The sequence below is a fragment of the Corvus cornix genome, chromosome 7, assembly GCF_000738735.6.
Source record: "Corvus cornix cornix isolate S_Up_H32 chromosome 7, ASM73873v5, whole genome shotgun sequence".
NCBI classification, from domain to species: domain Eukaryota; kingdom Metazoa; phylum Chordata; class Aves; order Passeriformes; family Corvidae; genus Corvus; species Corvus cornix.
The window spans coordinates 37,473,060-37,500,544 of record NC_046337.1 but is presented as its reverse complement, the minus strand read 5'-3'; the positions used below and the strand labels follow the sequence as shown (position 1 = coordinate 37,500,544).

Below are 27,485 nucleotides of genomic sequence, written 5' to 3'. Positions count from 1 at the left end.
TGGAGATGGGAGCCATGGCTGGGCCGGGTGCGTTGGAGCAGAGTTGAATTTGGTCCAGTGTGTTAAGGAGGGAGTCACATCTGTAGCTACACATTTTCCTTAAAGTCATCGGGTTTAAATCTGCTCTTTAGTGTTTCTGGAATGTCTTCTCCCAGGGTTATAACCTGTGGAGCTGTTTTAAAGGTGGTCACTTAATTTCTTTCCGTATAACTTTATTTCTTTCCATATCATCTGGAAGACTGGACTATTGCAGTGTGATCAGATCTGGAGAGCTCAGGAAGAACTGATAAAAGTTCCCCTCTATAAAGACCCTTCTGGTTTATGTGGTGGGGAGCAAATAATCTGTCCTGGGAAGCAAATCCTCCTCATTTCTCAGTTAATCAACCTACCAAGAGCCAAACACTGCTGGTTCTCTCTTTTTTTGGACTGCTGCAGAGTTGCTGTTGCAGCCCAACCTGCATGTTCAGGATCCCAGCTCTTCTAAGTTGTGGTTTTTGCTCCTGCAGCTCATGTTTTTCTAAAGGGATGCTTGGCGGAGGTGGGCATCAAGAGCATTAACAATGAAAAAAACACATCACAGCACTAAAAATACATCAATGAAAAAGAGCGAGTACTGGAAATAGTTTTGTACCTCATTGAACTAGAAAATATAAATATACACCTATTAAAGGACAGTCTCCCCCTACCCCCCACAGAGTCATGGCTAGATTAATTTGGGAGACAGACTTTCAAATGCAAATATGTTGGGATTATGGTTCTGCTTGGGTAAATCACAGAAACTGTTCAATGCCTCAATCTGCTCAACCTTGAGAGGATTGTCTTCACCTCTGTTTCCTGGGATGCTGAAGCAAAGAAAAGGCTGAGGAGATATTGGATGAAAAGAAAATGAATTTAGTTTCTCACTTTCAGCCATTTTTATGAGGTGGGTGAGAGAGTTGCTTGTGCCAGTGCTGGGATCTTTCCCGGCGTTTGTGTTCGAACAAGCAATAGGGAAAACAAGCTTGTTTCAGAAATAACAGTGGTGGTTTGTTGTTGTTAGGGCTTTTTTTCTCAATTTTCATGACTTTTATCAGAACTTTTCAAATTTCTAATACCAAGCAAAACTCATTGATTCCTCTCCAAACTCCTTTCTCTCAGCTTTGTAAAGCATTTCTGAAAGTGGTGATTTTGTAGGGCTAAGCCTCGGGTGGTTTCTGGGTTCTCTTGGTACAAAGCAGGGGAGCTGTGGAGCTCTGGGAAGTGCAGCCACTGACTGCTAATGCCTTGAAGGAGCCTGTGTCCCAGAAAAAGAGTCCAAGTGCTGCAGGATTGGCTGGGCAGGATTCCTCCTTGGCTGTTTTGACACAAGGACCCCTCAGACACGGCTAACGGGATGTGGCCAGCCGTGACTTGACATGATTGCTTAGCATTCCATCCCCACCTTTCCCCCAGCCCGCTTCTTTCCTGTGGCTTGTTTTCATTTCCTTGCTAATTCAAGCATGTCTGATGTTAGCAGGAGGAATTTTTGTGTGGTGCATAGGTCAGGGAGAGCTGACTGGGACTGGATTTTACAGGTGACGTTCATGTGTAAGAGGTGGGGGAGCAGGACAACAGAAAGGTCACGGAGATGGGAGCCATGAGAATTGCTGCTGTGCTTGGTGGGGAAGCCTGGGAAGGGCAATGCAGTGGTGGAAATGAGGTTAAAACCCTTGTAAATGGGTTCAGTCCGTGGGGATTTGTGCTGCTTTCTGCTGTTGGAGACACAGGAGCACCTGCTCCCTCTCTGTGGTCACCAGCCCCTGGCCAGCACAGAAATGCTGGTGATAAGCAGATGTCCCTTGCTGGCATGTGGAAAGAAGAGTCTGCTTTCCTTGGGAATGCTTTCCCCAAAAACTGCTGCAGCCCTTTAGTGGGGCTCAGCCCATTCCCTGTTTGCTGTGGCTGACAGAAACCAGACCCCTCACTTTTGTGTGGACTTTATCCACCAGCAACCAGCTGGTGCTGGTATTTGATATCAGCTGGGAAAGCCATCAGGAAGCTTGGATTGTTCTTTTTTCCTTTCTTTTTCTTAAAAATTTCCATCACCTTCTGAGGCTCACTCCCCACTCTCTGCTTGGTCTGTGGTGTTCACCCACTTCCACGTGCCCCAGCAGGGACCCACACGGTGCCAAGCTGTAGGAACATGCCTGATGTTTCTCACCTTGGGCAATCTGAACTTGGCAGCATTTCTATCAAACTGAAGAAAAAAGCTCTGGAATAGGCATTTTTTTCCCCATTCTAATGCATTTCCATGCCTGAAAGTGGCTACATGTACAGTTTATTAAAAGCAATCCTTAGAAAGCTACAAGCTGTAGCTTTTAAATTTCTTGCGTGTTTGTTTTCATGAAAAAGGAAAAACAAATCCCATGTTTTCTTCATTAATGGATGGCATTTACTTTAAGTACAGCAGAAATCTGATTTTGAGCTTCAAACTAAGTACATCTCCATTTATTAAAACCCTAAGTGCCTCCATTTCCAGGTTTTTTCACGGTACATTTAGGCTCCGTGTCGGGGACTCAAGGCTGAGCAGCCTGAGCTCTGATCCAGCAGGAAGGGATCTAACAGTGGGTCTGACTTTGGGGCTGCATTAAAGGCTGGTGCCATGGAGGGGTGTAAAAAGCCTTTCATGTGGCCACAGGAGGACTCTTCAGAGGCCAGCCTGTGTGGAGGAAAATCTGGGAGCGAGGCAAAGACAGGGATCCAGCCTGTTAGAGGCACCAGATAAGGTTTCACTTCTGGGGGCTGGTTCCTGTGCTCTAAAGCAAACAAAGCCTCGGGTTTGACTTTGCTCGTTTGGTTTTACCTTTTCTGGAAATGTGTTGCTTTATCAAGCAGTGCTGGGAGCCTCCAAAATCTTGCTTTGCAAGGGGACACTTGAGCAAGTTCTGAGAGATTTCTGTGTCAAATGCAGTCAGCTGAGGAAGGACCCTCTTACCACCAGTGTCTCCAGTTTACTACCGGTCTGAGTGATGGAGTTTGAAGGAGAGGTGGCACTTACCACCAGTTGTGCTTCCTAAGCTTTGTATCCAGCTCAGTGTGACCATGAGCCTCGCAGGCACCATCACTAGCAGATAACTGTCCCCTCCTGGAATCAGGTGGAGCCTTTGGACTTGCCTTTGATTTTGTCAAGTGAGTACTGAAAAGCTTTCCCTCCTCTCCAGAGGTGTTTAATTCCCAAGGATCTCACGCTGAGATGGGTTAATAGCAACCGTGAAAATAATAGCAACTGTGAAAATCTGTGCCCTTAGCACCTGGTGCTGGATTAAGGTGGGTGCCCCATTTTTAGAAGAGAGGAAAGCAATTGCAAAAGCTGGCGCAGGCTCTGTCACACCCTTTTGCAGTATTCTAGTGCTGGTCTCATATTAACTAGAACTGGAAATAAGAGAGCCAAGAGTTAGTCCAGCAAGGGATGAAACCACCCCAGCCAAAAGCTCCAGAAGGCACTGACATCTTCCTGCCATTCCCAGTGTTCAAAATGTCCACAAAACTTCTGTGGGCTTTGGAAAAGTATGTTAGGAAACGAGGGGACACTGCAGGTGATGGTCCTGAGGAGCTCTGCCCTCAGCTTTCCTCCCTGCAGCCATCTTCCCCTCCTGGAATAATGAGGCCTGTTCCTAAATAAATCACATTCAATTCCATACCTTCTTCCCAGGCAAAACCACCCCGGAGTGATAGGCATTAGCATAAGCAAAGCTAATTCCCTAACTTATCTCCAGCGTGCCGTATAATTGATTTCACCAAATAAAATCTGCCTAATAAAGCTCTGGAAGTGAGGGGAAAGCTACAACTTAATTGTAGTTCAGCCACGAATCAATTCCTCATCTTCTATCTTGTTTTCTGACCATTCCTGTGTGTTGGTGAGGGCCAGAAAAAAATGGAAAATTTACAAATATTTCTATCCTCTGGATCACTGACATTTCATATCCAGACTGAAAATGAAAGGAAGGTTTGCAGATTGGATCAGCCACAGTCAGGAATGTCTGGGTCAAAATGTCCAGCAGTGAAGAGCTTTACCCTTCCAAAAAGCAAAATATGAATTTTATGTGTAAATTTGTGCTTTAGTTCATCCTGTTGCTTCCCCTGAACACAGAGTTAGGAAGAAAGGGATTAAGGCTAACTTATTTTGTAGTATCTTCATGTCAGAGACACAATAAAAATGTAAAGCACAGTAAGAAGTTACAATCTCAGTCCTTGTTTGCTGAGTGAAGGTGTTTAGGAAATATTTTGGGTAAAACCTCTGCAGTGAAATCCTGCAATGATTCACGCTGAAAGATATTCAGCTTTTCTTTGTTTTCAGTTTGGAATAAGTGTCATATCCAGGAGGGAAAAAAAGGAAGGATTGGACCACATTTATCCCACATTTCCTGGGATGCCTGTGTAGCTGGAGGAGTGGTGGATGATCTGGGTGAGCAGGTGCTGCAAATGCATAAATTGCCTGTGAAAATAAATGTTGTAGGAGTCCAGCCCAGCCAAAATGCAAGATGTAGGGTTTGGTTTTTTTTCCTCAAGATGAAACTGTTTCTCTTTTGGGTGCTCATTTTAGGAATGGCTTGGATCTCTCCAGTGAGAATGTCAGCTGCAACTTTTGAAAGCTTCCGTTCTTCACCTTGTCTCAATTTGTTGCTGCTTTTCATAAGCTGAGAAAACACAGGAGATGTTTTGGCCGTGTAAGAAGCCTTAAGCTCTTCAGAGGAAGATGCTGAGGGGAGTGGTGAAGTGACAACTCCTGTCTCCTCTCCTTAATCTTGTCAGCCTTGGGATTTCAACATGGGCTGCTGGAATGGGAGCATCATCTTGATTTAGAGTTCTTATCCAGGTGGGTTGAACGTGCCAGAGGCAGCAGCCTGGCTTCAGCAGGGATTATTTAAAGCAGTCATAACATGGCAGGCTTTTTATTTTGAAGAGGCCCCATGTTTGTCTTCCAGCTGAGAGGCTGCAGAGATCAGGGAGGGTCAGGAATGGATGGAGGAGGAAAAAGGAGCGTGCTATCCAGAGCCTTGCATTTCCCTCGTCCACCATCCATGCAGAGCTGGGCTTCACCAGAGATACCTCTCCTTGCTTTCTGTGTTTGCACAGCTGGGTTTGAAGCACGCTCTTGTAGCACATACATTCAGAACAAATATAATCCCTCTCCATCCTCCCCCTGGTATTCCTTGTGTGCAGGATCAGCTTGCAGCCCGTGCCTCGAATCCTGTGAGACGCTGGAGCCACCCTGAGAAACACTGCCTTGAAACACACCCTTCCCCAGGCCAGCCACCAGGACACTGGGAATGGCGACTGGAAGGTACCTTCAGCCAGGCTGTGGATCCTGAGAGAGGTTTCAGTCTGTGGGGAGGAACAGCAAGGTGTGACAGGGCTGGCTTTGTGCAGCTCATTACGCTCCCGTCGCCGATTTCTAAACGGAGTCCTGGCGCTGAGACAGAGCAGGTTTGCTTTTACTAAAAACAGAGGGGTGGGTTTTTTATTTTTCTTGTACCAAAGTATGTAACTTTAGATGGCCATCTCTGTGCCTGGTCACCTCTGAGATTATTTTTTTTTTCCCCACTGACATTCACCTTGATAAGCTACAAAGAGGCAAAAACTGCAGTGGCTTGCTGTGTCTTGACTAGTATCTTGCTTTGATAGAAATCCTCAGGGTAAAAAAAAACCACCTTGTGCAGCGAAAGCAAAGGCTGAAGTGGCTTTCATGAGGCAGGCTTAGTTCCCCTGGAGGACTGACATCCCCATTTTTGAGGCCTAATTGCATGAAGTCTCCTGTGATACTTTCTTAGACAGCGATGAAAAGCAGCTGGAGCCAGCCTCTGGCATTGAGGGGTACGAGCCCAGCGGGTCAGAGCAGTGTCTTGATAGGGCAACAAAGAGATCCAAAGCCTTGGACAACAGTGATCCTGTCGGATGTGGTTAAAGCCTTTGTTCATCCATTGCTAACACAGATCCCTGGGGGGGATCAATATTAAAATGCTTCCCTGGAAGGTGTGCTTCCTGTGCAACTTGGGACAATATTGTGATGGTAAAGGAGTGCTTTTGTATGAAGCGATTGTTGGTTTGGAGCAGAGGCAGTGTTTGTAAGAGTCCTCAGTCTGACACGGGGCTGGTGACAGCAGCCTGGCCACACAGGGCGATGGCAAGGACCCATCAGCAGCACCTGCCTTCGTGTGGAGGGACCACAAACCAGGCTCCCTGCAGCAGCAGCCTGAGGGTTTTGTGTTCCTGGCTCCCCTTTTTCACTCTATATTGCAGGATCAGGCGAGGCTGTGCTTGCTCCCTGCGTGTTATCCCACTTCCAGCATTCCCCTTCCTTGCTTTCCCAGCCATACAATGTCCCAGCCCCCGGGCTCAGCTCGTAGCATGTGTGGGGTATTGATTTCTGTTCCACTGAACGATAGCCTTCAAAGGATGGCTGGCCATAATGAGCTGGGCAGCTGCCAATAGCTCCGTGTCACCAGCAGCTTGTGACTCTCCGTGTGTCAAAGCTCTGCTGCCCCTCAGTACTTCAGATGGCTTTTGTGTCTGTAAGAGCAGACACAATGTCTCAGCTTCTTGGGGTGCGCCTACATCTTCTGAACCCTTTTTGAAGCTATTTCTGCATTTGATTTGGCAGCCTAAAGCCCACAGAAGGAAAGAACATAGGTTTGGAGGCATGCAACCCCTGCGTTTAACTTGGACATCACAGCCCCCTCATAAACCCTAAGGAACAAGCCCTTTTGAAAGCCCTCTGCAGTATTGATTTATCATTTTCTGCAGCATCAGCATCACTTTGGAGAACAAGGGGCCTTGGAATGTAACTGTACGTTGTTTCTGTAGGTATCTGAAGTGCCTCGTGGGAGTGCATGATTGCTCAAGATGCTTCATAATTTACTCCTTCTCATGTTTTTCAGCTGCGCAATGAAACATTTCTGAATATCCAGGAATGAGGGTCCCTACAGATGGCATTGACGTGCACCAGGCTCACATGAAAATCCTCTCATCACCTGCAGGAAGGAGAAAGGGAAGGTAGGAATGAGGCTCAGAATTTCCTGAACCTATGTGGCAGGTTTGAAGCTCCTGAAAAGGTTTTAAACACGGTAATTTTGCTTCTTGAATCCTCTTCCTGGGATGCCCCACTCTGACTCTCAGTAGTGTTGTTTCTGTTGAAGTACCTGATGGGCTGGTTGATGTTGAGCTGGTAGCATCAGGTCCTAAAGGATTCCAAAAGCAGCTGTCCCAAAGTGTGAAGTTTCACTTGTAACTTGGAGAAGACCTCAATGACCAAATGTATGCAAGGGATTACAAGCCTCACTTGCCTCTTGCTGGTGAGAGCAGGCTTATGTCATCCCAGATATTTTTTGAGAGTAAATAAATGGCTTTGTTTTACATTATTTGAGAGAAGCCCAACAGGAAATTTGCTCTGTTGACTTCAGTGACCTCGAAAACACACGTAGCCATTTAATCTGGCTCATTCGAGTTCTGTGTGGATTTGTCATGGGGATGTAAACGCTGGTTGAAATCTTACGAAGATAAGTTTTTCTTGAGTGGGAAGGCCAAGAGACTGCAGTTCGTTGAGTAAACATAGAGAAATAGTCTTTATTTCTGGCTCCATGTTGGGATTTCTAGCTCACTGCTCCTCCAGGCTGAATGCCAGCGAATCCTTGAAGGTAAGGCAGGGGGAAGTGATCCTTTGACAAAACAAGTCTTGAGGGGTTGAGATACCATCAGCATATCCCTGTCTGCTTAAATTAGCTGATGCAGAACTAACGGTGGTCGTATGAGTCAGGGTATAAAGTAAATACCAGTCCCTGCTGAATGTTGATCTCTGGAGCACAGGAATTGTTTGTGGCGTGTTGACCTGCCCTGAACTCCTGGGCAGTCCCAGGAGTTATTGATAGTTGCAGCCCAAACGCAGTGAGCAGCACCTTTTGCTCTGTGCAAACACACTGTGAAGACCAATTCTGAGTCCCAGAACCGCCCTCCATCCATCCTTGGTTTGCTCTGACTTCCCAGCATGTCCAAGGCACAAGGAGTTGTTCTGGAGCGACCGGTCATGGGCACCAGATGTTGGCCCTACCATGGCTGGCCATCCCTGCTACCCAAACACCTGTCTGTGTTAATCAGTGCTTCATGCCCAAATCCTGAAGGATGAACCAAAATGTCTTCATGGACTGGGAAAGCCCCGAAAGTGTGTGTAATGTCTGTTTTGCAAGACCAATCATCATGTGTGGGCCTCTTGCTCAACAGTGAACTGCTTGGCGAAGGTCTTGCAGAGAGACTGGAAGTGCCTTTTGCCCTCTCCTTCATCCATCTGGCCATTCATAGCTTGCTGGGGGATCCAGAGGATGTAGAGGGACTGGCAGAAGTGGCAGCTGGCCTGGTGGCAATCCTGCTGTCTCCTGGTTCCCCGTAATAATCCATAAATTACCCTCCCTCGCTTCTGGAGCCAGCGGTGGGCGTGTGCTGATTACAGCGCTGTGCTTGACTCATCACTGCAGCTTGGCTTCAAAACCAAATGTATCCTTTTCTTTTTCGTGTCAAGAACATGATTAAGTCCTCCTGTTTCTGTGCAAGAGCCTGGAGCAGCTGCCTCCGTTCTCCTCTAGCTGGACTGCGTTTCTCAGGATACAGGAGGGATGCCAAGGAAGCAATGTCTCTCCTGGGAGAGGGTTGGATGAATCATGTTAAGGGAGCTCCAGCAGAAAGTTTCACCCCCAAAGGGTGGGGAACAGCAGCTGATCTAGACCAAATGATGACTTAACCTTGAAAATTAAGACGTCGTTCCTTCAATTTTTGTCCTGCTGGAAAACTGAAAATATTTCCATGACAATATTTCCATGAAACCCAACTTTTTTTTTCAGCAGACAACTTTTCTTCTGCCCAAAGCCTGCCTGTTGGAATACTCCCCACCAGCTCTACTGGTGGGCTGGGAATTTTCCAGGACTAGCCTGAAGTTTCAATCAAGGCGTTGTTTGGGGTTTTTTGGTTTGTTTATTTGTTTGCTTTTAAGGCAGCCAAGCAAAACAGCTGCTGGCAAGAACTTTGGTACCTGATTCATCCTTATAAAATTCTCTGTAAAGTGAGAAGGCATGTGCTGTTTAAACTGCATTTCCACTGCTACTCCCAAGGAAGAGTTAATAAAGGACTTAGAGGTGTTTGTTTCATTTTGGGTGCCTAATCGGTTCTCAATTTGTTTCAGATGAGCCATGTTAAATTTATCCCATGACCCTGTAATTACAATCTGTCTTTCAATCCCTTAAATAGCCACTCTTGTCTTTTCAAGCATTATTTTGGTTCACCTTCCTGGCGTCCAGTTTTAAGTAAATATTTTAAGCTCCGAGGAGCTTAAAGTTCTCTGCTTTCTGCTCTCCTGGCTTCCTTGAGGACAGCAAGGGCTTCACTGATTTCCACTGATGGACTTCAGATCAGTTCCACATTTCTTTCTGGCCTTTCATTCTGGTGGAGAGCAACTTTTTGGTTGTTTAGAGAGTGGAAAGGAGCCTCAGGGACTCTCCTTTTTCTCTTTGACAGTGGAAAGCAGGCATTTTCTTTATCTTTTGTGCCTTGGTGTAGCTGAAAGGTGCTGGAGCAGACCCTGGAAAGGGAAGGTCCTGCAGAAGGAGGAGAGGATGGGCCCATCCTTCCTGGAAAGGGTGGAGCAGGGTGGCCTCTGGCTCTTCAGGACGTCATGGAACACCACCCAGCCGATCCTGGGGATGACTTCAGACTGGCTTGAGGATGGAACACCACCAAGGAATGACATTTTAACTTGGATTTTTAAAGTTCTAGGCAGAGTGTCTGCTCCAGGTCTGGTTGGTAACAAGTTCCTAACTTTGGCTTTCACTGCTTGGCCACAGGTTTCTTTGTGTGCTTTGAAATGTGACTATCCACGAGGGAGTACTGGAGTTTTTCCCACCTCCTTCTCCTTAGTGACCTCTCTTTCCTGCATTTCTTGTGCTCCTTCAGGCTTTATTGCACTGGTGAGGAAAGATGGAGTTAAAATAGTCACAGCTTTTCATTGAAGACTTTGCTGCATTAAAAAGAGCTGATTAACTCCCTCTCCATCAAGCTTTTGATATTAAAATCAACATATCTCCCTCTTTTCCAACTGGTTTTATTGGTGTGAGCTGCGCAGAAAGGACTGTGACTGCAATGCACTTGGCCCCATGAGCAGAGAAGGGGCAGGTCATGGATAAACACTGGGCAGAGTCTTCTCCTCACTGGGACCTCTCCTGAGGCTGGAAAATCTCCAGGGTTGGTTTTGCTCATGTTTTTGCTGTTCTAAGTGGAAGTGACTTTTAAAAAGGAGTGTTAAGATGGTCCTGCAAACACGGAGGGGTTGAGAAGTTCAGCTACTGTGATGATGGGTATTTTTTGGGAAGGAAAGATGTGTCCATTAAAAAATACTTGGGTTTCCACGTGAATAATCCCTAGACCTGCTTCAGCAGAGCAAATTCTCACAGGCTAGGTGAGAAGTGATTTTTACAAGGACATGTAGGACAGGACAAGGGGGAATGGCTTCCCACTGCCAGAGGGCAAGGTTAGATGGGATATTGGGAAGAAATTTCTCCCTCTGAGGGGGGTGAGGCCCTGGCACAGGGTGCCCAGAGAAGCTGTGGCTGCCCCATCCCTGGGAGTGCTCCAGGCCAGCTTGGACAGGGCTTGGAGCAGCCTGGGCTAGTGTGAGGTGTCCCTGCCCATGGCAGGGGGTGGAACTGGATGGGTTTTAACCATTCCATGATTGTCCCAGAGCTCTCCAAGATGAGCAGTGGCAACTACCTGCAAAGCCCCTGTGGAGAGACTGATCTGTGCCTTTCTTCTGTCTGGAGGAGAGACACGCAAAGCCCTTCCCAGCACTGGTTTCTGTGAGATGGCATTGCCTGGCTGTGAATATTCATGTGCAGCTTGTTTCTGCAGCAAAAGTGTGAGCAGGGCTGTGGTGCTGCTAATTGCAAGTGAAAGTGTTAATTTTCACACGGTTGTAAAAGAAATCCCAATTCGTGAAGATTTCGCTTGAGTCAGGGGTGAAGTTCCTGTCACTTTTAAAGGGCGCAGATGGGAAATGCTGAGTTGGAATATTCAGCCCCTCTTAAAATACTTTATTCCATCAGAAAGATTCGCAGGCTCTCTCAGCATGTTACTTTGTCAAACTCACCTTTTTTTTTTCCTGAGAGAGGTTGGAGTCTCGACTTATTATTCATCTTTCTATTGCAGCTTTGTTTAGTGGAATTTATACATTCTTAGATCAAACATTATACAATCTGACCAGGAATCCTGCAATCACAGTGGGAGATGGGAAGAAACAGCATAATTTATTCTATAAACAAAGGCATCATCCACATTAAAGTACAAGTTGGTTAATAAAATGGGTTTTAATGCAATAAAAAAAATAAATATGCAGCTTTCCCTGAGCTGTGTTTAGAAATAGTTGCACTCAAAAGAGGAATGTGGCACTCATGTCTTCCCACAGAGGCTGCCTTTACCTCCTGGAAGCAGCTACCCTGCCTGGTTTTGTCTGGGAAGACTGGAGGGATTTGAGCAGCTCCTTATTGTAAAATGGAGTGGATAATGAATGCCAGCAGAAGGACTGAACTCCATTTAATATTTATCCTGAGGTGAACCAGCTGCTCTAGGTTGGAAATGCGCACAAGCTTGTGCTGAGGAGAGCTCTGAGGAGGCTTAGCAGGGGCAGAAAAAGGTGATGTCCAAGCATCACTGGGTGTTGGCATTACCCACAGCGTGTTCTGGAGGATGCAGCTGTTAGTTCCTTGTGGGACAGCTTTGCTGTTAAAGTTGGAACTTTGGCCAAATGGCCAAATTACTGTGCTTTGGGCTGCTGGGTGGGCAAAGGATCCTCCTGAGTGCCTGCTGGACGACCAGCCTCGTTGAGGAGCTGGAAAATTTAGTGAGTGGGGTTTGTGCTGTGGGCAAAGAGCTGGTGGATCAAGCTGCTGCTTCTGCATCTGAGCTCTGGGAACGAGCAGAGTTGGGGGGGATGTCCACTTTTTTCTGAGGATGTGTTGGAATGTGGGCAGGGAGCAGCTCTCGGGCTCCCTGCAGCACCGATCTGGGAATTACCAGCTGGATCAAAACTTGCTTTATCCACCAAACATTATAAAAGCACCTGGAAGGGGGAGAAAGGCTAACTTCAGTGAAGGTAGTGGTACAGTGAGCCAGGAGAAGATTTCATCCTGGAGCTGCAGTGAGTACCACCTGGACTGCAAACCAAAAGCTCCTGAGAGTTATTACACACATGTGCACACAATAGAGCTCAGAGCCCAGCCACTGAGACCTTTCCTTGGGGATCCATATAAAATACCTCTCACAAAAGCTGCCCTGTGTGCAAGCAGAGGAACTCCTGCTAGTGACGTTAAAAATGGTGAAAAAAACCCTCACAACCCCTTTTCCACACACATCCAAGTGGTGTAACTCTTATCTTGCTGCCAGTCTGTTGGAGATAGCAGCACAGCTAAACAGCACACACCATATGGGGCACTAAAAATGCTGCCTGGGAAGAGCTTTTCAGTGGCTGCTCTGAATTGTGCCAATGTAAAAAATGTCCCCTTTGTCATGGTGGTGAATGAATCTTCTTGTTCCCCTTTCTCCCTGGATTTATGTTAACCCTGGCTTTCAGCCGAGTTTGATCTGCTCACTTTATTGTATTGCAAACAGTAGTCAATGGCTCTTCAGCTCGAGATCGCCTGGATTTATTTTCAGGTCAAGTCAACTCTCCTTGACCCAAGTCTGAACCAAAATACATTCCCAGAAGATTCCCCCACAGGATATGGGATCCAAAGACAGAGTGACATTGTAATGAGTTCAAGGTTTTGGCTCAGTACAACGGAGCCCCTGTTGGTGCAGGGAAAGCACTGAGCAATCCTTATTTCAGCAGATTTTGTCACCCATCACTCACTTCACTGAGCAGTGTCCCACCACGGAATCCCAGGATGGTTTGGAGTGGAAGGGACCTTAAAGCTCACCTTGTTCCACACCCCCACCATAAGCAGAGACGTCTTCTACTAGGCCAGGTTGCTCCAAGCCCCAACACACTGCTGGTGTTTGTGGTGTGCAGGGAAGCCAGTCCTTATGGATGTGTTTGCGTGGCTCTAACAGTGTGGGATTTGCTGTGCAGGCTTTAAGCGACTGACGAGATGGTCTGCATTCTTTTATTATTTTTTACAAGGAAAATGGGATGTCTTTTGGGGACTGCCTGGCACAGAGGCAGAACCAAGTGATACTGTGACATGAAGTGTAAAACACTGCTTTGAAAATTTGGGGCAAAACCGGAATGAACTCATGGATTTAGCCTGGGTGATAAATCTTCCTTCAAAATAAGGCAGCCTTATGTTTGGTACAAAAGAGTGTTTATTTCTTCTATGGAAAAAAAAAAGAAAAGAAATGGTGTAATCAGCTAGGATTAACTTTCCAGGGGCCCTGGAGAGAAGCTAAAGCCCAGACTGCCTCCTTCTTGTGCTCACATTGGATAATTTGAGTAGTCTAAAACCTCTCTGGCTTCCTATGGTTTTAGGCTGTGAGCTGCTGCCAGTGTGCCTTGAACCTAAAGCCATTGCTAAGGACCTCAGCAACAGAAATTAAATGTCCAAGTGTTTGGCTGGTATCAACTGCCTGTTTCAACTGGGAGCCTGGCCCAGGTGTGGAAAAAAATAGGGCCTTATTCCTGTTTCTCATCTTGAGGAGGTATTGAATCCACATGGCAAATACACAAGTAAGGTCCAGCTGACTTAACATTGCATTAAGAGTCTTTGTGGTTCGGGTGTGCTGCCTTTGTTGTTCTGCCTGCTCGTGGTTAATGTTTCATCAGCCCCTTTTTTATTCTATCTGCTCGTGTAATTACCTGGGAACAGCCCCGTGTGCAGTTTGGTGATGCTTCAAATTTCACACCTCATCGGGATGGATGCTGGGGAAGCTGTCAGGGAGATAGCTGGGCAAAGGGAAGGAGGAGAGCGGGAAGTCCAGCAGGAGCTTGTACGTGTGAGCTCTCTTGGGCAGAGTGCTCTGTGCTGTCTGAGTGATAAGCAAATCCCATCTTTGCTGATGGGTCAGGTTGGGTTATCTGTGCCTGAGCTGGCTGAGAGTGTGACGGGGTCAAACAAGCATCGATTGTTTCATGGTGCAAGAGCTGCTCAGCGGTCCCTGTTATCTTGTGAGGTGAGCTTAAGCTGTGCTCTCCCCTTGTTCCTCTGGAATAAACTCCTTTGGATGGTGAGTTAGCACAGGGGAAGGCCATGGGCACGAGCGGTTACTGTACGCTGAGTTGTGTGTCTGCTGAAAACCATCCCACAGCTATTCTGTGAGGGTTTTTCCTGCAATCCACAGGTCTCTCCTGAGGAAAGATTCACTCCAGGAGACAGGGAGGAAAAAAGGGAGCAGGGATGCTCGTCTTTCAAAGTAACACAAGATCTGTGTGGTCAGGAGACAGGTGGGTAGCCAAAGGTGGAGTGTGACCACATCTGTGGAAGGGGGCCTGAGGCCAGTCCCACCCCATGCCGTGGAAGCTGCCTTTGTGAGGAGGGAGACCTTGCTGTGTGAAAGGTGTCTGCCAGGAAGGGTCTCTCAAGGGAGGCAGGGGTTTATCTGCCTCCACATGATGCAATTTAGGTAGGAGATGGGGCTGGATCTGCTGCAGGAGCATCTGGCACGTGCCACTGGAGCCTCCTGGAGAATGGAGACCAGGCATTTAGGGAGCCTAGGCTGGGAAGCAGCTGGAGCAGGGCTTTGGAGAGCCCATGTTTTGCACCTGGCTGTTGAGTTGTCCCCAAATCCTGAGTGTCTGGCTGGGCTGAGAGCCAGGAGGGCTCGGCCATTTCCACTGCTGAGCCAGAAGCAATCCAGAAGGACACGGCCAGACAGTTCCCAACCACCAAGCATCAAATGGAAGCAGCTGTAATGTCTTTGTCTTCTCACCTGTTTGCTGGTGGGCAAACAGTGACTGTTCACAGTAAAAAATTACCCTCTGTGTTCCCTTACTTAACATTTTCAAGGAGTTGTGGCTAAATGGAGGTGACCTTCACTCTCAGCTCCCATGCATGGGCTTAGCTCCAAGAACTGCAGTCAAACTACGCTGACTTTCAGCAGCTGGGACTTGAGCCCTGCGTTTAACGTCCCTTCCTCGGTGCTCATGCACTCAGTTTTCCTAGCCAAGGTTATATTTGCTTTCCTTCCTCAAGGACTGCTCTAAATATCAGACTTTAAAACAATATGCCTTTTTTCCCCCTGCAGAGAACAATATGATATGCCACTGTTGAATTAATATGTCCATGAAAAGTGAATATAATCTCCCCAGCAGATCCCCTTTCCAAAAGATTTATGATTTGAATGAATTTTTTATTTCTTACCGGTCTGTAACATTTAGTTGTTTTACACCTAGCAGGACTCTTTCCCATGGAAGCAAGCGAAGGTGGGGGGATCCCATCATCCTAATTCCAGCTCCTTGCTTTCCTCTCTCTGTCCCCAGCCTGCCAGTTGCTGCTGATGCAGATTTCCACAGCATGGCTCCTGTCAAAACCCACCCTTGCCACGTTCATGTCTCTCTGCTAATCTGAGAGTGCGCTGTGAGGACAGGAGAAGTTTATGAATAATGTTTATGTGAAAATCAATGCCTCTGAAAAATCTTCTCTGCTCCAGGCAGGATTTCTGGCTCAGGGTTTGATTTTATCCTCCTCATGGTCACATTCTGGCACGCTCTCAAATAAATGGCAAGAATGCCTCTGCAGCAGATTATGAAGCAGCAAATAACAGTCATTGGTAACACCTTTATTTAGTGGAAAGGGTAAAATGGAAATGAACTGTGAAGGAGAGACTCATCTTCTACAGTTATTGCCTACACAGCTCATATTCCTAATTCCACCACCAACTGATTTCTCCTCAAAGCTCTCATCACACTGAAAATAGCAAATTGATTGCTCTGCCAGCCCTCCTCACTGGATCCTGCCGGGATGCACACCATATTATTGCTTGGCTTTGGGAAAGCTCACTGGGATTGACAGAAAATGCCCTGCCATGCAGGTGGACAAGACCTTAAAGCTTTCTCCTGCTGTCTCTCTCTCTCTCTCTCTCTCTCTCCTTCATCCCTGGGGGTATCCAAGGAACACCTGGACGTGGCACTCCATGCTCTGGGTTGGGTGACAAGGTGGGGATCGGCCACAGCTTGGACTCGATGATCTTGGAAGCCTTTTCCAGCCTAAACAATTCTGTGGTTCTGTCTTTGGGTGGACAAAGCCAGAGAATGGTTAAAACCCTGGGTGGCCCAGCTGAAGGAGGCCACGTGAAGCACTGTGTGCTTTGAGTTGTCTCTCTGAATCAGAGCTGTTCAGCGTCACTTGTCAGGAAGCGAGAGCTGACGGCAGCGTCCCTGGGCCGGACAGGGCCTGGAAAACACAGATCTCTCCCGGCAGCTTCTCACAAGGCTTTCAGCGTGTGCTGCCTCACAGATGCTGGAGGAGGCCTGTGACAGCCCAAGGAGCTCAGCTTTATGCTTGAAAATCTCCCTCTTCAATTTGGTCCTTCTTGTTGTGGTGCTGAAGCTCATAATGCAGCCTTTAGAGCTGCAGCAGAGATGGAAAGCGGCCCCCGAGGGGCTTTGTGCAATAAAAATATAATATCTCATGAACCTTTGAACTAACAGGTGGGTGGCGTGCAGGAGGAAGGGAAGTCCTGAGCTGTGATTTCTCTTTTATTGCTTGGGTTAGTGGTTTAGGCTCAGCTAGGGGAAGCAGGAGCCTTGCCCTAGGATGGGTTGTGGTTGCCCTGGCAGCTTCTCCGTGTACTTCTCTTCCTTTTTTCTCCACTTTTAAGAGGTCAACTTCCTTCTGCCACAGTTTCCCTAGCGTTGCTTTCCCACCCCCTGAACAGCTTCTTCAGCTTGGGGCACCTCTGGCTCACTCCATCCTTGTGCAGAGGAGGACTCTGGTTTCCTGGTGCTGCCTCTGAGCACAAGAACCTTTCCTGTCCTGCAGCGGGAGGATGTTTCTCCCTGCTCTCTTCCCCTCGCTTTCTTCATCGTGCGTCTGTTCCAGGCCGGACAGGACGGGGCTGGACAGGAGACCAGCCCTGGGGCTTCCCTGAGGCTGCTGACGCTGCTGGGGCACGGTCCGGCATTAAATGACCCGATTGTTCCCTGCTGGTCGGGCCAGTGCAGCTGGGCAGCGCCGCCGTCGCTGCCTGCTGGAAATGCGCCGCTCATTTCCTTTCTGCTGCCGTCTCAGAGGTGACTCCTGATGCAGTCATCTATTTATTCCTTTTGCTAGCGCAGGGCCTTGTTCCTCCATCCATCATCCCAGCGATGCAGTGAGGAACGTGACCAGGAGAGGACAGAGGACTGGTTGTCTTGGCACAGGGAGAAGCGGGCGCTGCGTGTTCATCCCGCAGGAAGCTCGGCTTCACCTTCGGACACTTCATGGATCACAGCCTGGCTTCCTCCAGGGCTGTCCCAGGCTTTGTCATGGCCGGGTGGGTGTTTGCACTCCTGGCACTGTTCTCTGTCTGTGCGTGAGGCTGCTCCCACCTCGCTCCTACTGCACGCAAATCCTCTCTTGTGCAACTGGAGAAATGTTTCCCTTTGTCCCGTTCTGATTCTATGCAATCAAAATGCTCCCCCACCCAATAAAATCTGCACTTTGCCTTCTTGGCCTTCCCTCTCACCCCCAAACGCATGTCTTTCTAGCACTCGAGGCTGCCAACTTGAGCTTTTTATTTTTTATTTTTAATTTCTCTGTTGATTTGAGTAGGCAGGGCTGGGTGTCAGCTTCCATCTGCCTCCCAGCTGGAAAGGGAAGCCTTGAGAGAAAGGGAGGGTGCTTTCAGCCTGTGTTCCCAAAGGCAATGGGAAAGGCTGTGAGAACTGGGAGAAATTCAGGATTTTTTTCTCTCCCCTACCCCCATTAGTAAAAACTTGTGCTTTTGGAGAAAAAAAAAAAAAAAAAGAACATATTGCTGTAGTTCAGGCAGTTAAACAAAATATAAATGCACACCAAAGCAGTTAAATAACAATCTGGCTTTCAGTGCTGCATTTTGCCCAACTCTGACATGTTGCCACAGACTCCCCCATAACAGGGTGAAAGTTGCAGAGCTTTGCTTTCCTAAATCATAACATGGTTTGGATTGGAAGAGACCTTTCAGCCCATCCAGTGCCACCCCCTGCCATGGGCAGGGACACCTCTAGCCCAGGCTGCTCCAAGCCCCGTCCAACCTGGCCTTGGGAACTCCCAGGGATGGGGCAGCCACAGCTTCTTTGGGCACTCCGTGCCAGGGCCTGCCCACCCTCACAGGGAAGGATTTCTTCCCAATATCCCATCTAACTCCACCCTCTGGCAGTGGGAAGCCATTCCCCCTTATCCAAAGTCCCTCTTCAGCTCTCTTGGAACCCCTTCAGGCACTGGAAGGTGCTTTACGGTCTCCCCAGAACATTCTGTTTTCCAGGCTGAACAATCCCAGTTCTCCCAGCCTGTCTCGTTTCTGTGAGTGATGGATCACCTGGACAGCTGCATCTCCAAGGGGTTGCTGGCCACAGCAACTGCAATCTGCAATCACATCTCTTGGATCACCTGCTTGCATTGGTGGCAGATACCAATTAATCATGGCAAGCAGGCAGCACCTGGACCTTCTGCCGATCCTGTCTGAGGTTCCCAGCTCTGCTTGCTCTGTTCTAGGGAGGTGGTTTTGTATCGTGCAGGTTTTTAATGCCTGAACACCAAGCAAAATCTAGTTTTTGTAACAAAAGGGGAACTGGCCCTGGCACTCCTGTGAGGAATGTGCTGCCTGTAAGAAGACACCTGAAGGGAGGAACCCGGAGAAAGCAGTGAGGTCTCTGCCCTTGCCAAAATGCAGGAGAGGGGAGGTTGCCCTCAACTCCTGGACACCCAGCAGCTCTGTGGTTCCAGGTGCTGGCTGGTATTTTTGGAGAGCTGTGGAAGACTTTGCATTTTTGGTGTTATTTTCTGGCACACCAAGTAAGGAAAAACCACTCCACTTGTTTGTTTGGCCAAGTGACCGGAGTGCTGCTAGAGTGCCTTTATTTTTGGTTTGTTGTTTTTTTTTTTCCTAGGATTTTCAGAGCCTGATTTAGCCAAGTGCTTCAGTCCATGCTTATTTTTAAACCTAATCCTGTCGCTGTCTGACACCACCGTGCTTCAATCCCACCAACACCCATGGACTTGGGCAAGCACTTGGAATTCAAGCGGATGCCGAAACACTTTGCTCACAGACTGCTGTGAAGTTGGGAGGACCTCATCCAGGGAGAGCAGGGGTCAGGAAGGGAGATGAGGCAACTTACATCCCACCCTTTCCATCCATGGGATGGTGGGAGACTCATCCCTCTGTTCTTCTTGTTCCCTGGCACCCAAATCAGAAAGGACCCTAAAGACAGTTCCATGGGCAGGGATACTTCTGCTATCCCAGGGTGCTCCAAGCCCTGTCCAGCCTGGTCTGGAACACTTCCAGGGATCCAGGGGCAGCCACAGATTCTCTGTGCCAGGGCCTCATCACCCTCACAGGGAAGATTTTTTTTCCTAATATCCCATCTAAATCTACTCTCTTTCAGTTTGAAGCCATCACCCCTTGTCCTGTTAATTTCCCATGGAAACAGGATTAAACATTTTCTGGGAAACAAAATACACGCTTTCTGGGGGCAGGTCCAAGGGCTAAACTTTAGCCCTGTATCTTCCAAAAAGTCATGGTTCAAAGATGCCAGCTAAGCTGTATGTCCTGGCTGGGCTTCAGCAACGCTGAAGTGATTTAGGAACCAGAGGTTGATGTGGCCTCAGGGGGAGGGTTTGGGGGCCAAGCCCTGCTCTGGTGTTTTGGGAGCAGCCTGGTGGGTGTGCCTCAGATCCCTGGGAGCTGTCAGTGCCGCTGTCAGGGCGCAGCAGCTGGGCAGGTGGATCCCAGCAGCTTCCCTGGGACAGCCAGCCTGACCAACCCCCCTTTCCCCCTTTCCCTGGGCTCGGGAGCCGTGCAAGGAAGGGGATGTTCACTTCGAGTCAGTGACTCCCTGCCTTCTTGTCACTTTTCCTTGGTGTTTTTTCTTGCCCTTGGGGAGGGAGCAGAGGTGAGGATCTGCTGCCTCCCCTTGCCTTGTCTTCTCCATACTTTATTGTGGCAGGGAAAAAACAAATCAAAATAGAAAACAGCTAGAGACACGCTGTTTAATTTTTTTTCCCCCTCTTATGTCTGTTTTCTGCTTTTTCACCTTTTAAAATCTTTTTTCTCTCCCCTTTTCCTCTATTTTCTCTTCCTCTCCTTCTCTTTCATGGTCTTTTCCCCTCCCCTTTTTTCTTCTGTATTTTTTCTCTTTTCCTCTCATTTTCTTTCTTCTGTTTTCCCTCTTTTTTCCACTTTCTCTCTTTTCCCTCTTTTTCTTTTTGCACTTTTTCTTTCTCCCTCTTTTTCTGCTTTCTCTTTTCTCTACTTTTTTTCCTTCTCTTTTTCTCTCCTTTTTTCCTTTCTTTCTCTCTTTTTCCACTTTTCTCTTTTTCTTTCCTCTCCTTTTTTCCTTTTTCTCTTCTTTTTCTCTCCTCTTTTCCCACTTTTCTCTTTTTCTTTCCTCTCCTTTTCACTTTTTCTTTCCTCTCCTTTTCTCTTTTTCTCTTCTTTTTCTCTCCTCTTTTTCCCCTTTTCTCTTTTTCTTTCCTCTCCTTTTTTCCTTTTTCTCTTCTTTTTCTCTCCTCTTTTCCCACTTTTGTCTTTTTCTTTCCTCTCATTTTCTCTTTTTCTTTCCTCTCCTTTTCTCTTTTTCTCTTCTTTTTCTCTCCTCTTTTTCCCCTTTTCTCTTTTTCTTTCCTCTCCTTTTCTCTTTTTCTTTCCTCTCCTTTTCTCTTTTTCTTTCCTCTCCTTTTTTCCTTTTTCTCTTCTTTTTCTCTCCTCTTTTCCCACTTTTCTCTTTTTCTTTCCTCTCCTGTTCTCTTTTTCTTTCCTCTCCTTTTTTCCTTTTTCTCTTCTTTTTCTCGCCTCTTTTTCCACTTTTCTCTTTTTCTTTCCTCTCCTTTTCTCTTTTTTTCTCTCTTTTTCTCCTTTTTCCTCTTTTTTTTCTGCTTTTTCTCTCCCTTTTCCTCTCCTTTTTCCCTCCACTTCTCTCTTTTTCTCCCCTTCTCTCCTTTCTCTCCTTTTATCCTCTCTTCTTCTCTATTTCTCTCTTTTTTTTCTCTCCTCTTTTTCTCTCTTTCCCCCGCTTTTCCCTCTCTCTTTCCCCTCCCTATCTCTCCTCCCGTCCCGGTATCACCCCCTCTCCTACCGCGGCTGCCCGCACCCCTCGCTGCCGTTCCCGGAGACCCGGCGGGGCCGGGGCTGGACCGATCCGAGCCGGGGCTGGGCTGAGCCGATCTCGGGCCGTACCGGGGCTGCGCTGAGCGGCTCTGGGGCCGCACCGGGGCTGGGCCGGTCCGAGCCGGGGCTGGGCTGAGCCGATCTCGGGCCGTACCGGGGCTGCGCTGAGCGGCTCTGGGGCCGCGGCGGGGCTGGGCCGGTCCGGGCCGGGGCCGCGGGAGCCGCCCCCGGGAGGCGGGCTCCCCTCACGGCCGATATAAGGCGGCGGCGGCGCGGGGCCGCGCTCAGTCGCTCGGGCAGCGCTGCCGCCAGGCCCTGAGGTAAGGGCGGCACCGGGGGAGCCCCTCGGGGCTGCGGGAGCCGCGGGGGGGGGTCACACCGCGGCCGGCCCGCTCCCCCTGAGCACTCGCAGTGTCCCCCGGCTCCGTCGCGTCCCTCTGGGCTCGCAGTGGGTGGGGGGAGCCTCTTCTTCTTGCCCCCACCTGGATTTCGCGTGGCGGGAGGGTCTGGGGGACTTTGGAGTGGCCACTGCACCAAGCCCCGCTCCCCTGTGGGTGCCCCTGCATGCCCAGGTGCCATCCCCGGCTCCGTTCCTTCCCCTGCGGTTGTTTGTTTCTTGGGCTCGGAACTGAGGGAGAGTTTAAATGTGCCGGGCTCGGTCTCGCAAAGCCCCTTGCGGGCATGGCTGTCCTCTTGTGGTGGCCACCTCCTCATGCTGGAGAGCCAGGCTGGCCCTGGGACACGGGAAAGGTGAAGGTGTGCGGGTGACAACCCGCCCAGCAATCCTGACCTTTCCTGGCACGGCTCGTGCCCTTCCCCGCTCGGGACGGGCGAAGCCCAGCTTGCCTATAGCCCTGGGCAGTCGGCAGGTCTGAGTGCAGGCAGGAGCGGGCTGTGGGATGCTCTGGGAAGCTCCCCAAATTGTTGAGGACTTGGACGGTGCCATGCCGTGCTGGGCTGCCCTCCCAGGCGGGGATGCTTGTGCCTGTTCACTTTGTCACAGCCTGCGGCGGGTGCTGGGCAGGAGGTGGGATGGGGAAGCTGCAATCCTGAAGGCTGCATCAGCTCCAGGGACAGCTCTGGGTTTTGGGTGCGTCTCCTTTCCTTCATGTCCTAACTCGTATAAACTAGCAGCGACTGGGCACAGCACATGTGCCTGCCAGGTGAAGGGGTGATGGCCTGCAAGAGTTTTACAGTGTCGTGGCCAGAAATTACAGTCCCAGCTTCTTTCACGAGTGTTTGGGATGCTGTGCTGTCTGCAGAGAGCGCTGAAGGTGTTTTTTTAGGAGCAGAGTGGCTTTATTGAGTTTGTCTGGTGGGTTCCCCCCCGTACCTCCCAGCTAATCTGGGTGGGAGTCAGAGCTCAGGTTACAGCAGCTAATCCCAGACTACAGCCTGGTTTTTAGGGCTGTAATCTGTGAGTCCAGCCCTCCTCCCCGGCGGGACCTGGAGCCTGGGAGGCCGGCTCGGTTTCGGGTTTTTATTGCCGCACTGGGGATGCGAAAGGCGCAGGCAGCTGGATGCACGTGTGTGCAGCAGCCCTGCTCTCGGAGTGCAGGCAGGCTGGGATCGGGCTGAGCATCCCTCGCGCTCCCTAACATCCCCAGGGTGGCTCTGAGCCAGCAGCTGTGACTGTGGTGGCCGCGGTGTCCCCAGCATTAGTGTGAGCGAGCCTCAGCTTCAAGGGCTCTCTGCTGCCCTGTTGCTGCCTCACTGTTGGAATCTGACACCCCTCAGCCAGGTCTGAGTTTCTTCTCCATGAGGTATGTGCTGGAGGCTTGGTGGTGGTGGGTGGTCACAGTCCTGTCCTGAATTGGGGTCTTGGGATTTGGAGTGAGCCTGTTCTCCTTGTTTTAGACCATGTGCCTCTCCAGGAGAAGCCCAGGCCCACCCAAGCTACTTTTGTGGGGTGTCAGGGTGGTAGCTGGGTGTTCCTCCTTCTCTGCTCCCCTTGCTGCCCCTAAATACCAACAGGAGCCGGTGGCCTGTGCCATGGGGCTGGAAGTTTTGTGGCTTTTAGGGAGTTTGCTTTAGTTGCTGTGGGGTTTTGAGGTACGGGGTCTTGGGGATGGTGCTGCTTCTCCCTGTGTGTGAGAGATTTGGGAAGTGTTTGTGCTGGGGATACAGTGGGACCCTGGGTGAGGTCTGGCAGTAGCCCCATCCCTCTGTCCCACTTGCAGCCCTGGGATGAAGTGAACATCCAGGGGATGTATCCATCCCTGCTGCCTCCAGCACCTGGGTAGTACTGGCAGCTTGAGGGGGGCCTGTGCCTCTCAGGGGGAGGATCAGCCCTTCTGCCCTGCATAGTGTGGGTTAAATCATTCTCTGCTTTCCTGAGATGAAGACAGGATCAGCTGTCCCAGGACAGAGAGCTGCCACTGTCTCAGCTCCCTCTTTAGCCAGTGTTTTAGCAAAATCCGTGCTTAATTTGGTTTGAATCTCGGCTCTGTCTTTCATCAGGCCAGCAGGATGAAAGCCACAGGCCAGATCTCTTCACAGGGCCAATTTGGGCCTGTTTGTGGAGAGATTTGATCTCCCCTGAATGTGTGCACGGCCCCCCTCATTGTTAGTGCCACCAGCTTCCCCTCTGCTGGGACAATAGTGCCTTGAGTCCTCTCGGGTAATCTCCCCCCTTATCTCCCTTCTCTTCCGTAGCCTCTATCCCTGACAGGCAGGAGGAGGGTGGGAAGTTTGGGAAGAGCTAATTATGCAGGTGGAGAAGGAGAGGTGCTGTGTTGACTGATGCCCCTTTTTTGGGGGAGAGGGGGTGAGAAGAGGATATTCAACACGTCTGAGCTCTTCCCTGCTTGCCTCCCCTCTATGCTCCTGGGAACCCTGCCAAGAGATCCTGTGGTGGGGTCAAGGATATTCGGAGATCCCCTGTTGCTCTCTGGTCACTTGGCCACACTGGCGTTGCCCCAGGCTGGTCACTCTCCTTCTGGGGCTGTGGTCATGGGGAGGAGCAAGGTGGCCATTGCTGGGGATGCTGGATGTGTCCATGTGTGGGCTGGCTGACCTGATGGTCCAGCTTAAGTGAAGCTATGAGGGAACAAGGATCCATCCCTTGGAAACCCACCCTCACCAGCTTTATTTTGGCATGTCCCAAGCTGGATCCTGTGCTCCAAAAGGGGCCTGGCTAAAGTGTGGTGGTCACAGGCCTGTGGCTGTGGGTGCTACCCTGGGTCCTATGAGAGTCCAAGGGAGGGGAACAGCATTTTTATGTTCCCTCAAAAGTACGAGGGCAATTAGCATCACCACTTTAGGCTTTGTATGAACCACAAAGGTCTGATGGGCCTTTTCTTTCTGCTGGTGAGGAAGTTAACAAGTTGCTTTGTCCACTGCCTGCAGTTAGAAGAAAGCACCGAAGAGGCAGCAAAAGTAGATGTAGAAAAGCAAAAGGGTGGGAAGGAGGCAGCTGTGGAGCCAGCCATGATGGGGGGAGTGTTTTGAAATCAAAGCACTCTTCTAAAAAGAAAACTTAAGCCCAGCAGATCTACTCAGCAGTCAGGCTCTGAGTTTTCTTTCCTTTTCTCAAAGCTATGTAATGATTAAGTGCAGGGGATACTTTGTATAACAGAATTTGAGGGAAGGGAGGACGGAGCAGAATTTCAATTTAAGTTTAGATAGGGGTACAAAGCCCCTTAGTTCCTCAATTCTACTTAATGCAGCTGTAGCTGGGCTTGACAAGATGCTGACCAGAGCCTGTGGTAAATGTTTTTTACGGTACCGTGTATCAGCCAGATCAATTCTACTGCACTTGAGGGAGTGCAGATAAAATGGCTCAAAGATTCCCGTGCTGAAAGCGATAGGACCATCATTTATGCCGGAGGAGACAGATTTAGTCGCCTGACATTTATTTGGCCACGGTGTACTTTGCAGATTTCACACCCGGGGACGATAGCCAACCTGATGATGTCACATGTGAGCTGGAAGAGAAAGAAAAATCACACAGCAAGCTGGTGCTGCTCCTCTTTTATCAAGCAGATGAGTTTTGCTGAGTGCCTTGGTTGTTTTGCTCCACGGAGCTCTTTAATGGAAGGTGCCGGGGAAGAGCAGGATGTTCCTAAAGCGGCGCGTCCTGGTATGACATGGCAGCAGAAATAGCTCTGTAATTTACGTCATTTCTTTCAATCCTGTTTTGCCTTTAGGTCACTTGAACTCCAGTCTGAGCGACCATGAGCGCGCTTGACTTGACTTCCATCCTGGATTTCCTGGAGACGGCCAACTTGACGGAGATCAACTGGACGTGCAACAACGGCGAGTGCATCACGGTGGACGCGACGTCATGCTCCGGCACACTCAACAAGAGCGCCCTGCTCTACACCCTGTCCTTCTTCTACATCTTCATCTTCGTCATAGGCCTGGTGGCCAACTCGGTGGTGGTGTGGGTCAACCTCCAGGCCAAAATGACTGGCTATGAAACCCACCTGTACATCTTCAACCTGGCCATCGCTGACCTGTGCGTCGTGATCACCCTTCCCGTGTGGGTCGTCTCCCTGGTCCAGCACAACCAGTGGCACATGGGGGAAATCACGTGCAAGATAACTCACCTGATATTTTCCATCAACTTGTACAGCAGCATCTTCTTCCTGGCGTGCATGAGCGTGGACCGCTACCTCTCGGTCGCCTATTTCACCAACTCCAGCAGCCGCAAGAAGAAGATCATCCGCCGCTGCATCTGCGTCCTGGTGTGGCTCCTGGCCTTCTGCGCCTCCCTCCCAGACACCTATTACCTCAAGACGGTCTCGTCCAACAATGAGACCTACTGCAGGCCCATTTACCCCGAAGAGAGCTTCAAGGAGTGGTTGATTGGCATGGAGCTCATCTCCGTGGTGCTGGGCTTCCTCATCCCCTTTCCTGTCATCGCTGTGTTTTATTTCCTCCTCGCCAAGAGCATCTCCTCCTCCAGCGACCAGGAGCGGAAGAGCAACGGGAAGATCATCTTCTCCTACGTCGTGGTGTTCCTGGTGTGCTGGCTGCCCTACCACGTGGCCGTCCTGCTGGACATCTTCTACAGCCTTCATTTCATCCCCTTCAGCTGCCAGATGGAGAACTTCCTCTACGCCACCCTGCACATCACTCAGTGTTTCTCCCTAGTCCACTGCTGCGTCAACCCCATCCTGTACAGCTTCATCAACCGCAACTACAGATACGAGCTCATGAAAGCCTTTATTTTCAAGTACTCTGCCAAAACTGGCCTCACTAAACTCATTGACGCCTCCAGAGTGTCAGAAGCAGAATACTCAGCTCTGGAGCAAAATGCCAAATGACTGCAACCCCAGAAAGAACCCCCCCCGACTCTCTGACCCGATGTGGTTTTTTTGTGTGTTACGGTTTGTTGTTTATTTTTTGTTTTTACCCCTTCCTTTCAGTGTGCTTGTTGCGAACGGGGCGTGAATTGCAGCCTACAAAAGAGAGAGGACAAAGTGTAATTTAAGAGTAGGATCAGTTGGAAAGTGGAAGTGGTACCAAAATGAAAACCTTTTTTCCTCCTAGCCTAGTGTGGACTCCTCAACAACGCTATGCAAAAGGAAATGACTTCCTAGCAGACAAAGCCATTGTGTACCATAGATAACATGGATAAGCTTCTCCTTCCACGTCTTGATTCCCTCTTGTCTCCTTGTATATGTTTATATATATAGTGTGTTGTATTTAAAAGCTTGAGACTTTATTTTCTGCCTCTTGGTGTACCTTATATAAGTGTATTTGAAAGTTAAATATATTTTTATCACATATTTGAAGCATATTGCTGATGAGTGTATCCAGAGTGCTGCAGTCTGAGTGTTAGGTTGCCGTTTGGTTCCAAGAGGATGCTGATAAATAGGATGGAAATTATCTCTTTGGAGCATCCTCCCTGGCTGGCACACTTTATGGACCATGGCTTTATGTGGTGTCACACCCACGTGCTGGAGCACGAAATGTATGTAGTGTAATATAGCTGCCAACATGTTAAAATTAACAGTATTGTCAGAGTTGTTAACTCCCACACCCCTGCTTCACCAGGCTGTATCCTCCTGCACAGAGTGAGTGATCTTACTGCTGAGAGTTGTCTCTATTTGTAAGTTATTTTTGTAAAATAAAGATCTGGGAAAAAATAATAAATATCTGTGCCTATCAGTGGTTTGACTTGCCAGCCTTCTCCTCAGGACAAAAAAAAAAAAAAGCCAAAAAGGAGCCTCAAGGCCACCCTCTGTCCTTTGGTGCGGGAGCAGACAGGTCAG

At 49.1% G+C, this 27,485-nt stretch overlaps 1 protein-coding gene across 2 annotated transcripts; it reads left to right on the top strand.

The window, feature by feature from the left end:
• The first annotated feature begins 6,922 nt into the window (after window positions 1-6,922).
• ACKR3 (atypical chemokine receptor 3) lies at window positions 6,923-27,381 on the top strand. 2 transcript variants are annotated; one of them, XM_010407881.4, is made up of 2 exons: window positions 6,923-7,011; window positions 25,413-27,381. In XM_010407881.4, exon 2 carries the CDS (start codon window positions 25,440-25,442, stop codon window positions 26,532-26,534), a length of 1,095 nt encoding a protein of 364 aa, XP_010406183.1. In that variant the 5' UTR covers window positions 6,923-7,011; window positions 25,413-25,439; the 3' UTR covers window positions 26,535-27,381. The 2 variants fall into 2 exon arrangements, with proteins under 2 accessions (XP_010406183.1, XP_039410960.1); XM_039555026.1 differs by lacking the exon at window positions 6,923-7,011 and adding an exon at window positions 21,497-21,584.
• Window positions 27,382-27,485: the final 104 nt, after the last annotated feature.

What these genes read in the sequence shown, in the direction of transcription:
- ACKR3 (XM_010407881.4), top strand. Translation starts at nt 25,440, where the DNA reads ATGAGCGCGCTTGACTTGACTTCCATCCTGGATTTCCTGGAGACGGCC.